General features: G+C 45.2%; 1 protein-coding gene across 3 annotated transcripts in view; it reads left to right on the forward strand.

Moving 5' to 3' along the window:
• The window catches only part of RNF17 (ring finger protein 17), an 881,806-nt gene that overhangs the window by 19,815 nt on the left and 845,690 nt on the right, over positions 1-16,301 (forward strand). For all 3 annotated transcript variants that reach the window (XM_077483977.1, XM_077483979.1, XM_077483978.1), the window contains exon 2: positions 15,900-15,982. In XM_077483977.1, the coding sequence (XP_077340103.1) occupies positions 15,900-15,982 (83 nt within the window). The remainder of the gene's footprint in view (positions 1-15,899; positions 15,983-16,301) is intronic.

The raw sequence follows: 16,301 nt of genomic DNA on the forward strand, positions 1-16,301 counted from the left end.
GTGTTTTACAGTCAACACCTGCCCGCTACAGTGTGAAAGCAACCTTAATAAGTTATACAGAAAATTTCTTACATTTAAAACATTTATTAACCCTTTCATGACTAAGCCTATTTTTGACATTTGGTGTTTACAAGTTAAAATCCATATTTTTTTGCTAGAAAATTAGTTGAAACCCCCCCCCCCCAAAAAAAATTTTTTATATATATATTTATACTTATACTTTTTTGTTATTTAGCAGAGACTCTAGAGAATTTAAACGGCGATTGTTGCAATATTTTATGTCACACGGTATTTGCGCAGCGGTGTTTTAAATGCAACTTTTTGGGGAAAAGGACACTTTCATGAATTTAAAAAACGAAACGGTAAAATTAGCCCAATTTTTTTGCATAATGTGAAAGATAATGTTACGCCGAGTAAATGGATACCAAATATATCACACTTTATAATTGCACGCACTCGTGGAATGACGACAAACTACGTTAATTAAAAATCTCAATAGGCGACTCTTTAAAAAAATAAAAAAATTCCGGTTACCAGGTTGGAGTTATAGAGGAGGTCTAGTACTAGAATTATTGCTCTCGCTCTGACGATCGCGGCGATACCTCACATGTGATTTAAACACAGTTTACATATGCGGGCGCTATTTCGGTATGTGTTTTCTTTGCTGCGCGAGCTCGCGGGGACAGGGGGTGCTTAATTATTTTTTTTATTTAAACAATCACTTTTATTGCTGTCACAAGGAATGTAAACATCCCTTGTCACAGTAATAGGTGGTGACAGGTACTCTTTATGGAGGGATCGGGGGTCGATCCCTCCTTTACACTTCAAAGTATTCCAAATCGCCGTTTTTGGTGATTCTGAATACTGTAGATATTTTTAAATCCGGCGCCATTGGCAGCCGAGTAAACTGGAAGTGACGTGTTTTACGTCAAGGAGACTGGAATGAAGCTGCTTACGGCTTCATTCCAGTCCCTCCCTAGCCGCCAGAGGCATCGGATCATGCATCGGTGCTCCCGATTGAACGGGAGCCCCGGTAAGAGGGGTGGGAGGCGGGGACATCCCCTCCTGCTCCTCCGGCATAACAGCCGAGTGGCTTTTAGCTGCATTGGTTGTTATGGCTGGAAAGCCAATCGCCCGCTCTAAAAACCGGTGCCGAGATGATGCCCGCACCAGCAGTATAACCCCCGTAAGCCGAGTATGCACATCTGCGTACGCTCAGCGGCAAGGGGTTAAACAAAACAAACCTCCAAATCGGTATGTATAATTTAGATTAAAAAGAAAAAACTATATATGAAAAACAGGTAATCAAAACGTATGGGCTAACTTTACTGTTTTTTTTTTTTTTTTTTTTTGATGCGCTTTTTTTTTTTTTTTTTTTTTATTTTATCATTATATATTTTTTCCAAAATTGCGTTTGAAAGACCCTGCGCAAATGCCGTGTGACAAAATATTGCAACAACCGCTATTTTATTCTCTATATATATATATATATAATCTCTCTCTCTCTCTCCTCTCTCTCTCTCTCTCTCTCTCTCTCTCTCTCCTCTCTCTCTCTCCTCTCTCTCTCTCTCTCTCTCTCTCTCTCTCTCTCTCTCTCTCTCTCTCTCCTCTCTCTCTCTCTCTCTCTCTCTCTCTCTCTCTCTCTCTCTCTCTCTCTCTCTCTCTCTCTCTCTCTCTCTCTCTCTCTCTCTCTCTCTCTCTCTCTCTCTCTCTCTCTCTCTCTCTCTCTCTCTCTCTCTCTCTCTCTCTCTCTCTCTCTCTCTCTCTCTCTCTCTCTCTCTCTCTCTCTCTCTCTCTCTCATTTTTTTTTTGGGGGGGGGGGTTTCCAAGTGATTTTCTGGCAGAAAATACAGAATTGTCACTTGAATTGTCACGCTTCATGCACACGAGACGCTGTTAAACGCGTGTTCAGAGGCAGTTGGACACTTTTCAACTGCCCCTGAACTCATTCAATGTTATCCTGTGTCCATGCACACAGTCTAGTTTTTGACTTTTTTTTTTTTTATGCAGTTGTGTTTAACCTCGTTTTTCCAGAAGCAAAAAAAATGGGTTGAGACGCAAAACGTGGTAAAACGCTGCTACCGCATTTTGCCGTGTTTTTAAAGGTGACCTATTTTTTTTTTACATTAAAAATCTCAAAAATGATGAAAAAACATTAAAAAAATATTTTAAACAATTGCAAGTGGACAATCCACAACTTGTGGCAGGTGACGTGGCAAGTGACGTGGCAAGTGGACAATCCACAACTTGTGGATGGTGATGTGGCAGGTGACGTGGCAAGTGGACAATCCACAACTTGTGGCGTGGCAGGTGATGTGGCAAGTGGACAATCCACAACTTGTGGCAGGTGACGTGGCTGGTGATGTGGCGAGTGGACAATCCACAACTTGTGGCAGGTGGACAATCCACAACTTGTGGCGTGGCAGGTGGACAATCCACAACTTGTGGCAGGTGATGTGGCAAGTCGCGTGGCAGGTGCGTGGCAAGTAACACGCTAAATAAAAGTACACTGCTCCTCTCACAGCTGCTGCTACTCACTCTGGTCTCACAAAATTGTTGAAATAGTTAACAATACTGTTTTTTCAGCTGGGGAGGGTCTATGATGTTAGCTTAACTAGACGCAAACACGGTAAAACGCGGCTAAATCCCGGTTAAAAATCGTGGCAAAACGTGCGTTTCTAAAAGCCGGTTTCAGCTTTTAAACATAGAATTGTCAGTGACATTTCTGTTGGTTATGACAAGTTGCTATTCAGAAACGCACAGCATTGAGTTTTTTAGTGACATTTCTGTTATGGGACTGTGCACTGTTGCTAATCAGAAGTGCACAACATTGAATTATTGTTGGTAGCATTTCTGTTGGATCTTTGACTATACCCTGTTAATCAGAAGTGGCTTAGTGTTACTCTGCTGGTTATGACTGCACATGGTCCAGCGTCAGCAGTACACAACTGTAGGTCGCAGGTGTCTTGTCTGTTATCATACTGGGCTGGCTATGCAACTGCATTTTCTTGATCATCAGAGATGTTGGTATCATTTCTGTTGGTTATATGGCCATATGGAGTTCAGTATCAGGAATACACAACACCGTACTGGTTCTTGGCCTTCTGTCTGGCATCTCTTACCTTTTTAGTTGCACCAGAAAAACACAACAGTGAAAGGTCTGTCTTCTCTGTTTTTCATATTGATTGCTCATAAAAACACCACATTTGCATTTAGTAGTGTCCTTTCTGTTAGATATATGACCTTACGTTTTTGAGCATCAGAAGCACACATTTGAAGTTTGTCCTTTCTCTGTGCTTAGTGGAAGTAAACCCACCTCAGCCAAGGAAGCTGCCATCTTGGCATGTTTAATCTGACTGCAAGGATGCAGCACATGTGATCAGTTAAGACACCAGCCATTGGATGAGTTGACAGTTTGGTTGAAAGCACAACTAATGGGAGTATCACATTTCCGGCATGTGCCAGAAATGTAACTTGTGTGGCTGGGTTTACTTACGCTTTAAGTGATATATGATGGTATCTTGGTACACAACATTTTACGTTTTGTGTCTTCTCTGTTCTTCAGGTGACTGTACATCAGATAATGCAACAGTGAAGGCTAGGTGTGTCTTCCTGTTCGTATTCCATATAAAGCTTGAGCTGGCTACCCTTCAGAAATACAAGGTTTATGGCCTATATATCTGTGTATTATATAATTCACTTTAATTCCAGACCTCATTTTCCAGGCACATGGAAGGAGCAAATGTTCTGACTGCCTGGTTAGGCTGCTTTCACACTGGGGCGGTATTCAGGCGTTACAGCGCTAAAAATAGCGCCTGTGTAGCGCCTGAAAAAAACCGGCCCCTTTCACTCCAGTGTGAAAGCCGGAGGGCTTGCACACTGGAGCGGTGCGCTGGCAGGACAGTGAAAAAAGTCCTGCTAGCCGTATCTTTGGAGCGGTGAAGGAGTGGTGTATTCACCGCTCCTAAACCGCTCCTACCCATTGAAATCAATGGGACAGCGCGGCAATACCGCCGGCAAAGCACCGCTGCAGCGGCGCTTTGCAGGCGGTTTTAACCCTTTTTCGGCCGCTAGCGGGGGTTAAAACCACTCCGCTAGCGCCCGCAGACCGCCGCTAAAACGACGGTAAAGCGCCGCTAAAAATAGCGGCGCTTTACGGCCGACGCCCGCACCGCCCCAGTGTGAAAGCAGCCTTAGTGAGCGCCAGAACCTAAAGAACAAGGACTGCTCAGAGAGTAATAAATACCCTCTTCATGGGTAGAAAACCAGTGACTTAAAAAGTTTATTCTAAAGTGTGGAAGACCTTCTGTTCTTTGGGTAAAGAAAGGCAGATGACCTCCACCACTGTTCCAGTTATCCTGGAGTTTCTCCCGGATGGAGTAGACTTGGGCCTAGCAGTCAGCACCCTTTGGGTTCAGATAGCGGCCCTCTCTGTCTACTTCGATCGAAGGTTGGCAAAAGAAAACCTCATCAAATGTTTTCTGTTGGCCAGGGAAAGTATTCTTCCTGTCGCCAAAAGTAGTTTCCCTCCATGGGACCCAACAAGGGTATTAGAGCCGTTATCTAAACCCCCTTTTGAACCTATAGAAGAGGTTCCCTTTAAGTTTCTAACCTTAAAATTATAATTTTTGTTATCTAGTAACATGGCCAGGAGGGTCGGTGACCTGCAAGGTATGTCCATTAAGGAATGTTTCCTATTGGTACAGCCAGATAGGGTCACCCTTAGGGCAGATTCCTTATATCTACCAAAGGTAGCATCTTTATTTCATAGGACGCAAGACATAATATTGCCGTTCTTCTGTGATAAACCAAAAAAATGAGAGAGAAAAGAAATTTCATTGTCTAGATGTAAGAAGATGTCTCCTTGCCTATCTAGAAAGAACAAAGAGTTTTAAGAGGTCCAGTCACCTGCTAGTTCTATACGCTGGGTCTAGGAAGAGTCTTCAGACTTCTAAAGCCTCAGTTTCTAGATAAATCATAGACGCTATCTCTGTAACATATACGAGTTCTGGAGTTCCAGAACCAGCAAAAGTTAAAGCTCATTCAACCAGGTCACTAGCAATGTCCTGGGCTGAGAAAGCAGGGGCCTCCTGGCAACAAGTCCGCAGTGTGGCCACCTGGTCCAGTCAAGATACATTCCTAACACACTACTGTGTGGGAGTGTTGTCACAGCAAGACTTGGCTTTCAGTCAGAAGGTCCTACAAACTAGGGATGCACCGAAATTTTGGCCGCCGAAACATATCGGCCGAAAATGCCCTTTTCGGCAATTTGCCGAAAGGAAAAAACAGCCGATAATTGAGCCGAAAATGGGGCGGGGCCTGGGGCGGAACTCCGCCCCCGCCCCTGGTGCCGCCCATGATGTGGGTGAATAGCGCAGGACTGATTCAGCCAGCGATGCCCCTCTGCAGTGAAGAGAGCCGTCTGGTTGAATAGATCGCCGGGAACATCACAGCTTTAATTTCAATAGCTGTGTGTTCCCCGTCGCGCGCCGTCACACAGATTGGACGGGTGATCTGTCTATCAAAGTGCCTGGACAAGGGGGAGGGGCTGTGTGTGACAGCGCGCGACGGGGAACACACAGCTATTGAAATTAAAGCTGTGATGTTCCCGGCGATCTATTCAACCAGACGGCTCTCTTCACTGCAGAGGGGCATCGCTGGCTGAATCACTGTGGGGGGCATCGCTGGCTGAATCACTGTGGGGGGCATCGCTGGCTGAATCACTGTGGGGGGCATCGCTGGCTGCACTTATCTCTTTTATCATGTCGCCAGTCTCTGACCACCTCCTGTACCATGTCGCCAGTCTCTGACCACCTCCTGTACCATGTCGCCAGTCTCTGACCACCTCCTGTATAAAAATATTTTTTAAAAACAGTCATTTTCGGTATCGGTGCTGTTTCGGTATCGGTTTCGGTTTTCGGCCTAGTGTATTTTTTATTTTCGGTATCGGTTTCGGCACCAAAAAACCCATTCGGTGCATCCCTACTACAAACTGTGGTCCCACCCTGAAGGTAGGCCTGGGGTTACTTGATTCTCCTCTCAGGTGTGCTGTCCTGGAAGGTGATAGGAGAAAACCTACGTTAGACTTACCGGTAACGGAATTTCTAAGAACCTTCCAGGATGGCAGGCCTACTTCCCACCCTAAGGGGAGGGAAAGATAAGCTAAACGCTAGGTGGTAAGTACCCATGTACAGCTTGTGAACTAGTTCAGGATTACTTTATTACATACTGAGGATCAAAGGGAAGGGTGGGGACTTATAACAAAGCTGTCAGGTGATTGTGTTTCCTGTAGGGAGGAGCCCTCATCTCTCAGGTGTGCATCCTGGAAGGTTTGTAGAAATACTGGTAAGTCTAACGTAGGTTTCTCTTATATTCACCAACTGACACAGCTCCTCTCTGTAACTAAATGGGTTTGTTAGCCTGCCACTAGGAGAACTAGGCAAAATTGTAACACAATACACAGAACTTTCAGTACCGCCCCGGGGAGGCGGACCCTGTGCTAACACTCCCTGCTGCCCCAGCAGACTCCTTAGGTCCATTTTTTTGATGCAGGATTTATACTTTTGCGCAAGATAGAAGATCCCAGGATCTTTCATCAACTGCCGGCTGGGTGACAGGCTGTTATCCTTGTAGTCCCTGCAATCCGGTCATCGAGCGTGTGCAGGTCGCAGCTAAGGCTCGGCAGGCCACAACATACCTCGGCTCCAGAGGTGGTCATTGAGCTTCAATGCTCCGGGGTATACATATGACCGGGCTACTGATGTCTGGATCACAGTATACCGGGCCAGTAGCCACCCTGTAACTGCGCAGGAGTGTTTCTGATGCAATGTCTCCCAGCTTTTCAGGACTGGTAAGTACGGCTCTCCCTCACTCGGGGGGGGGGGGGGGGGTTGAGCAGCTGGGCATTCCCTGGGAGGTCGATTCGGGGGCCACCTCACCTCCTTCTCTTCTCTCCCATGTCCCTATCTTCCCCCCCCCCCCCCCCCTGCATGTGCTGCGGGCGGTGTGTGTGTATGGGGATCGCTGGGTCTCTCAACTGTAGGGGGGTCTGTACGGCTAGCAATGGTCCCGGTGTGGGGGGTCCCAAAAGCTGTCTGTGGAGGTATTTTTGCTGGTTGAAGGCAGCGCTGTTCTGGGCTTTTTCTTGTCCCTGCATGGCGCTGTCTGGCTAAGGGAAGAGCAGGTTCCCTTTGTGAGCCTCAGCGGCCATTTTCTATGGGATTTTCCTATTGGTTGCATTGGCGCCCATTTTTTTGAAGCCCGAGCGCTCTTTTCACTGCAGTTCTCTTGTGGCAGCATGCCATGTGCTATCACATGCTGTTTCCTGTGTCCACTGTGTGTACAGGACGCTGGATGGCCATTCCCTGAATGCTGGTGCAAGCTCTGCAGATCGTTTCACCGCTCTTTTCTACAGCTGCTGCCGACAGTTTCTTCACTCTGCAACTGTGTAACCTCCTGGGGACTACAGGCATGGCTAGTAACCATCACAGAATGCCCCAGGGTTGTGAGTCCGGCGCTAGGAACCCCTCCCACCCCCTCTCCCCCAGGCAGCGGCAGCAGGAGGATGGGACCTTCACTGTCCTAAGTCCCCTTTCAGGTGGCAGACAGGATAGGGTCAGCATGGCTTCAGAAACTGGTGTTTCTTCCCCCGAAATCCAGGCTATTGCAACCGAGTCACCTGCGGATAGCGCTGTGCCCATGTACACCCTGTCGGTGGTCCTTAAATCTTTTGTTGCAAAAATAAAGGCGGTGCGTGGAAGGAAAGGTGTACGTAAAGGCCCCTGCCCCCCCCCGTCCTCTGGGGAGAGCTCTGATGCAGACTCGGGCCCTGCTGCGGCTGGTAACCCCTGCTCTGACCTATCAGACGAGGCTGACCAGGACCATACAGACAGCGAGGATGATTCCCCTTCCGGGCACAACAAAGCGCTTTTTGGAGTACTTATCATAGCTGTGCGTGATACCCTGAAGATCCAGGAGCCAGCGGATCCCTCTGCTGATGTATCGGTCCCTTTTGGGTCCCGCAAGCCAGCACGTTCACCTAAGGTGTTCCCGTATTTGACCTATTTTGACAAGTTGATCTACAGGGAATGGGGTCGGCCGCAAAGGACCTTTTTTGGTCGCCAAAAACATAGCGGTGCATTACCCCTTTTGAGGAAAGCCTTCTCAAGAAGTGGTCGGCTCCTCCAGTCGTGGACCCCCCAGAATCTAGGTTAAATAAAGTAACCATGATCCCGGTTGAGGGGACTCCTGCATTTAAGGTTCCCACGGACAGGAAGGCCGAGGCAGTGGCTTGTTTAAGGTTGTGGGGTCAGCCGTGCGACCTGTACTGGCATCCGCACTTGTGTCGCAGACACTGACTGGGCAAAACTTTTGCACCGCGAATTGGGAGAGCAACAGGCCTCCCCTGTCTGCGTGGAACTAGTGGACCAACTAGTGCATGGCCTTAAGTACATTTGTGACGCGGCCCTGGATACTCTCCCTCTGTTATCCAGGGCTTCAGTGTCCGCTGTGGTGCTGAGGCGCCTGATTTGGTTGAAATGCTGGTCTGCTGACCAAGCATCCAAGAAAGCCCTGACGGATCTTCCCTTCCTTGGCGACCGGCTCTTTGGAGCTTCGCTGGATGACATTATTAAATATGCCACGGGTGGTAAGAATACACTACTCCCACAGGCCAGGAAGGCTAAGGAGCCACGCCGCAGGTTAGGGCCCCCTTTTTCTGCTCACAAGTGGCTTTTTCGTCCACCCGGTGCTTCAACAAAACGTTCCCAGCCTGACAGAACGTCCGCGGACGGTCAGAAGCATCCCTGGAACCACAAGCCTGTGAACAAAAGTGTTACCGCATGAAGGTTTGCCCCCACCCACATCTCGGGTAGGGGGTCGCCTTCGGGAGTTTGCAGCCCAGTGGACCTCCCGGTTATCCGACAAATGGGTAGCGACCTAATTTCCACAGGCTACAAGATAGTTTCTCTCTTGGCCGCCAAACGGATTCTTCCCCTCCAGCATGCCTGGTTCACCGGGAGGCCCTGCTAGGGGCGGTGAGGGACTTGCTGAATCGGGTGATTGTACCAGTTCCGGAATCGGAACGCTTCCAGGGGTTCTACTCAAATCTGTGGTTCCCAACAAGGAAGGGGTACGTTCGATCTTGGACTTAAAAGCCCTCAATCGCTTTGTAAAAGTGCAGAGGTTTCGAATGGAATCAGTTCGCTCAGTAGTCGCTGCACTCCATCAAAGGCACTCCCAGGCGTCCTTAGACATCCAGGATGTGTACCTGCACATACCCATATGCCTTCGGCATCAAAAATTTCTGCATTTTGGCAGTCGGAGAAGCCCACTACCAATTTGTGGCTCTCCCTTTTTGGCCTATACATATACTTTTACCCTTTTAAAATCTCCATAGGCGACGTTTAAAAAAATTCTACAGGTTGCACGTTTTGAGTTACAGAGGAGGTCTAGGGCTAGAATGATTGCTCTTACTCTACCGATCGCAGAGATACCTCACATGTGTGGTTTGAACATCGCTTTCATATATGCGTTCGCTTCTGCACGCAAGCTTGGCGGGACAGGGCGCATTTAAAATGATTTTTTTTCTTATTTTAACTTTTATTTTTAGTTTTTTCACTGTTCTTTAAAAAAAATAAAAAAAAAATGTGGGTCGCTTTTATTCCTATTACAAGGAATGTAAAAATCCCTTGTAATAGAAAAAAGCATGACAGGTCCTCTTAACTACGTCATTTGAAAAAAATAAAACAAATAAAATGTCCCTCTAAGAGCTATGGGCAATGACTTGGAGACAGGTGGGGGGGGAGGGGGGGGCGGGCGGGCTGGCTATCTTCCCCTCACTCGTCTCCATGTCAGGCCAGGGACAGGTCCAGATCGCCGTCACGGACCTGGCTCCTAACTTTTTTAGCTGGCTCTAGATTCCAAGCAAATTTTGTCAACCCCTGTGTTGGGTTATCTACTCGGCATAACTTCATCTTTCACATTTATGCATGAAACTTTTTTTTTTTTTTTTTTTTTTTCTCAAAAAGCATTTGAAAAATTTCTGCTGAATTACCGTTGCGAGATAAAGACCGCCATTGTATTCTCTTGGGTCTTTGCTAAAAACATATAAAATGTTTGGGGATTCTATGTAATTTTCTAGCTACAAATTATGATTTTTACATGTAGGAGAGAAATGTCAGAATTGGCCTGGGAGGCAAGTAGTTAAAGAAAAATATTAAACCCGAAAGCAAACATTTATTATATTGCAGCTTACCAATTCTTAGATGTGCTTGCTGTATTTTCCTTTTTAGTTTCTTCTATTTTCATCTGGTTATCCAGCCAGCAAGTCTGTTTTTCAGAAGCTCAAGCTCTCCAGCAGAATGTATCAGTTTACATGGATGAGACAATCCTTTTACCTTTGGCAGGAGTGATTAAATCGGCTTTTTCTTTATGTGAAACCTTTTTCTGAAAAATGGGGAGGGGGGTGGGACAAAACGGTTTGCTGTAACTGATTAAAAGTGTGAGCTGGAGTTTGGCTTCAATTTGTTATTGTATTCAGATATGCCAATACATCACTAGGCAAAAAAAGCCTAAAAAACACAAAATAACGCAGCCACCACAAGGAATGATTGGTAAGCTGCAATATATTGCAACGCTGGTTTTGGATTTAATATGGTTTTAAGCTCCAAAGACAGAACATGGATTTGCACATGCAAAAATTCCCCCCAACGCATTCGGCACGGGGTACTGAATGGGGCTGCCCCACAGCCATGTGCAATGAATATAGTTATGGTGCATGTTTTAGGGGTTAAAATCCCACTGAAAAGCTTTTAAATAACAGGTTAAGCACACCTGCTCTGTACAATGATATTGCACAGACGCTTCTCACCTCCTCCTCTGGTAATCCCCCACCAGTGCTGTCCGCTTCTCCCTCCGAGTGCCTTCTGCAGCAAACTGGATCCAAAGGCGGCAACTGTGCGCGCACGCTCTTGAGTCAGGCTGTATGTGTTCTTAGACACGCACAGCACCGGTAACCCACGCGCTCGCTTCCTTATCACAGGAGCTTGACTGACCAGAAGCAGGAGCCAGGTAAGAATTTAAGGAAGGTAGGGTAGGACAGGTGGGTAGGGATTATTATTATTTTTTTTTTACACTCTTGAGTCAGGCTGTATGTGTTCATAGCGACACACACAGCATCGGTAACCCACATGCTCGCTCCCTCATCACAGGAGTTTGACTCAGAAGCAGGAGTCGGGTAAGCATTTAGAGAAGCTAGGTTAGGATTTTTTTTTTCCCCCTTAGGAGTGTTGAACCTTAACACTATTAAATGTCTTTAAATGTAATTTTGCATAGTAAACATTATCCCTTAATCCATTATTGTATTCCTTTTAAATACAGTAATAAAAACCTGGTTGATGCTACCATTTGCTGGTGCCTATGTCCCCGCTGCAGCATCAGATTGTAAGGATTTCCCTTTGCCACCTCTACTGGGCATGTTCCTGTTTTACTGAACAGGCAGGTCATTCGCTTCCACCTTTGTCCCAGTTTAGTTTGCCTGCATGACTGTCATATTTGGGCATATGATCAGTGCCAGACCCCTTCATGGCGATGTGTTCCTAGTCATAGCAGGGTGGATCTAACAGGGATTATTGATGGGGGAGCATCGCTTCCCTGTTAGTCCTCCCACTTGAGTGCTTCTCCCATGGATCTTTACTTTTTTTTCTACGTCTCCACTGCATTAAATTTTCTTACCTGCATGCACAGCTCAGTGCTCAATTTTGGCGCCATCAAACCGATTGTCACCTTTTTTTGTCCAGTCAATTAAAATGATTGGAGATCGGAAGCCGCCAGGCTGAAGATGTCAACGGCCAGGGTGGGGTTGGCTTCAGGACAGCACAGTGCTGGAGTGAAGGCAAGTATAGCTTTAAGTGAGTACTAGGGTTGCACCGATACCACTTTAAGAGTACAAGTACCAATACTTTTTTTTTTTTTTTTTTTCCCAACCCTGTTGGGGGCTTTGGTGAGATCAGTGGTCTAAACATCCCCGAAATTTTTTTAATTTTTTTTTTTATGCTGAGACTGCGCTGAAGATGAATGGACAAGAGAGAGGGGCTCCTCTCAATTCGTAAACTGAAGCATCATAAACAGTTGAAAATGCTCAGTCATAAATGGAAAGAGTCAGTGACTACTAAAATAAAGTTAATAAGTTAATTTCTAAAATAAAGGAGTCTGTAAATTTACAGACTCCTTTCTCCACTCTCCATCCTGACAGATCTGGTTTGGAGCACACAGGGGGACTAGAGGAGGACATGGGGGAAGTCGGGGGTGATCGGTGGGGGAGTTGCAAGCACCGATCTCCCTATGTGGCTTTCAATAAAGTGGCTGAAAGCCATGTGGGAGGGAGAGGAGGAGAAGCGGCTTTCAGATGCTTTATTGAAAGCCACACAGGGAGATTGGTGCTTGTAACTCTCCCACTGCCGCACTGATCGTCCCTTACTATCGAAGCAAGCATCGGAGCATTTGCACGAGTACCAAGTACTTGTGCAAATGCTTAGTATCGGCACCGATACTAGTATCAGTGCAGCCCTAACGAGTACACACAAATGCATATTTGATATGAATGGATTGTGTTTACAGTTCAGCATGCAGATATGCATGCACTTGTGATTATTATTTATGTCGGGTTGGGGAAAATGGTGTGCTTTAACCTTTTAACCTGTTTCAAGTGGGTTTTACCATCCCCATGAATTTATACGGGAATGGAAAATAAATTTTCAGGAAAAGAATGCCTGTAGACACAAAGTCGAGGTAAGCTGCAGATGGGAGTGCGTGTGGAATCAAAAATCCAAGCTGACTTTTAACCAGGATGAAATAATTAGAAGTCTGCAGATGTGCCAAGTCCAAACCAGAAATCTTTAAGGGGTTGTACAGCTACTTTAGGGCTAGCCAGGAAGGTTTACCCAAGAAAGACTTGCATGTAAGTGCTTTAATTCACCATAAGAAGGGCGCAAAAAAAACGACACACATTTGAAGAGTGCAGTGATTACCCATAAAGCGGTCTCCCCCCCCAAAAAAAAAAAAAAATTCAGCTACACATACTGTAGCTGCTGACTTTTTTAAAAATTTCATAACACTTGCCTGTCCAGGGTTCCCACAATGTCGGGGCCCCCAGCCGATTCATCTGTCGGGTGCTGCTGCCGCCGCCGCCATTGCCGCTAAGGGAAACTGGCTTCACCGCCGGGTCCCTACTGCACATGCGCGTGGCCCAGCAGCAGGGGAAGGAAGAGGAAGGGGCCAGAATGCTGACGTTACTCGCTGTGTCAAAAACGGGTGATGATTATTGGATAATTGCTGAGTTTCTGACGCTTTTCAAAAATACGGCGTTTGGAATGCACGTTTCTGCCAGGTGTAAATGCAGCCTTAACCTATTAACTACTTGTATGGTGTGTGTGTGTGTGTGTGTGTGTGTGTGTGTGTGTGTGTATAATGTATCATCTGCGGCCGAGACCGGTACCGCTGGTCAAGTAAACTTTCTTTTGTAAAAAAAATTAAAGACAAACGCACACACCCACAAGGACCCCCCCCCCCCAAAAAAAAATTGAGCCCAAACACTCCCACGTATACGCAGGTACAAACGCCTGAAAACGATTGTGATTTACATGTTGCATATCTCCTCGTACGCTAAACCGATGACATATAGGGGGCCTTTAAAGCATCGCCTGTGGAAAATGTAGGGAACTGACATATTTAAGCGTTGATGCGTTGGTTATCTCTTTACTTGGTGCAACCTTGGCTTTTATATTTTACCCAGAAATTTGGTAATTTAGTGCATTTTTTTTGCCCTCCTAAGATTAACTTTTAATGTGGTGCTGGTGTTGTGTTTTTTTTTTTTTTTTTTTTTTTTATAGTTTTGCGGTAATATGACATAAAAATTGTAACTGTTAATATATTTTTATTCTCTAGGTTGTCTTTCAGAAAATATATAATGTTTGGGGTTTTTATTTACAGTAATCTTCAGGTCTAAAATTATTTTTTAAACGTGCAAAAACGGCTCTGGCTGTGAAAAGGTTAAAGCAGGGGTCTCAAACTAAAGGGGCCCCGCCAGCTGTTACGAAACTACAAATGCCAGGTCTGTGGGGTCATGCTTGTAACTGTCAGCCTTGCAATGCCTCATGGGATTTGTAGTAGGGATGCACCGAAATTTTGGCCGCCGAAACATATCGGCCGAAAATGGCCCTTTCGGCAAAAAGCTGAAAGAATTTTCGCCGATACTGGTGCCAAAAATGTGGCTGCTGGGCTTGGCCCCGATGCTGCCCATTATGGGGGTGCCATTCCGTCTTTACTCTCTCCTCCCCCATGCTGCAGTCAGCCTGTGGGGTCTTGCTGTAAATTCCCCCTCTCCACAGCGGTGGCTGCATATGGCTCCTCAGCCGATGTGTAAATCAGCTGTTCAGGAGCTAGGTCACACTGTTTACTGTGAAAGTGAAAGCAAAGGAGAGGCATCTAGCAGTGTGTGTTGTGCTCTCTGCCTCCCCCTAGAGTGCAGTACCCAGCATGGAGATTAAACAGGAGGGCCGGTTATACAAAAAAAAAAAAAAGTCAGCAGCTGCAAACACTGCAGCTGCTGACTTAATCAACACACTCACCTGTCCAGGGTGCCCGCGATGTCGGCCGCCCGAGGCCGACCCGTCCCTCGGCTCTCGGGTCCCGGTGCTGCCATTCCTTGTAAGGGAAACAGGCAGTGGAGTCTTACGGCTTCACTGCCCGTTTCCTACTGCGCATGCGCGAGTCCCGCAGCTACTGCGCATGCGCGAGTCCCGCAGCGCTTTCTGAATGGGACGCGCTGTGTTCCCAGAACACAGCGCGACTCATTACCCAGAAGACGCCGCGACGAAGACAGAAGATCTCCGTGGAGGAGGAAGAGGAAGATTAGGAGAAAGTGCCTAGCAACAGGCATTTCTGGTAAGTAAAAAAAAAATTTTTTTTCATTTTTTTTTTTTTATATTTTTTTGTAATTTTTAATATTTTTTTTGTTTTCAGGGTGGCCCTCCACTTTAAGGTACAGAGCTGCAGCTGCCAATTTTTAAAGAAATTTTTATATATATATATATATATATATATATATATATATATATATATATATATATATATATATATATATATATATATATATATATATATATATATATATATATATATATATATATATATATATAGTGTATATGTGTGTGAGCATGTGTTTATATGCACTGGTGAGACGCAGGCTGCATTGATCTCCTGTAGCATGTCCGCAGTCTCTGACCAGCTCCTGTATAAAAATATTTTTTAAAAACAGTCAATTTCGGTATCGGTGCTGTTTCGGTTTTCAGGATCAAGGAAGATTTATTTTCGGTATCGGTTTCGGTGCATCCCTAATTTGTAGAAGCTGGAGGGCCGCCAGTTTGAGACCCCTGGGTTAAAGGTTATGTTCAGCTTTACATGTTCCTCCTCTAAGATTTGTTAGTTTAAAAAAAAAACTGGCTTCTAACCTTTTAGGCTGCTTTCACACTGGGGGCGGGCGTTGACATTAAAACTGAGCTTTACCGTTGTTTTAATGGTGTTATTTGGCCGCTAGCGAGGTGCTTTTAACCTCTGCTAGCGGCCGTATAAAGGGTTGAATGCTCCCCTGTAGCACTGCTGCCGAAGAGCTTTGCTGTATACACCATTCCTTCACTGCCCCAAAGATGCTGCCTGCAGGACCTTCTTCTCTTTTTTATTTTTTTATTTATTTTTTATTTTTTTTACATCTTGTCAGCGCATCGCCCCAGTGTGAAAGAACTCTGGCTTTCACACTGGGATTCCAGGGGAGACTGTGGTGTTTGTTTTTTTTTATTTATTTATTTATTTTTATTTTTTTTCATTCTTCTCTCTGCTTATAGGAATATGTGTGGAAAATCATTGCGGACATTACTTCTGCCATGAATGCACAATTAAGATGCAGGAATCAAATGTCCTATGTCAGGTAACAAAAATAACCATGCATTTTTTTTTTCCATAATATAATTGGTATTCAATGTGGGATAAAAATGGAGTATTACAAGTTTTGGTGTTTTTATAGTACTGATTATATATTGCAAGTTGCAAAATATATAATTAACTGAGGAATGGCCTTAACCCCTTCTTTTTTTTTTTTTTTTTTTTTTTTTTTACAAAGGTAAAATGCCTGAACAGTTTTGCTACTTTGACATATGTTAGTAAAACTGTGCTATATATATATATATATATATATATATATATATATATATATATATATATATATATATATATATATATATATATAT

Source organism: Lithobates pipiens, unplaced genomic scaffold (genome assembly GCF_037356315.1).
Source record: "Lithobates pipiens isolate NorthernLeopardFrog02 unplaced genomic scaffold, aLitPip1_a1.2 Scaffold_16, whole genome shotgun sequence".
Lineage (NCBI taxonomy): Eukaryota > Metazoa > Chordata > Amphibia > Anura > Ranidae > Lithobates > Lithobates pipiens.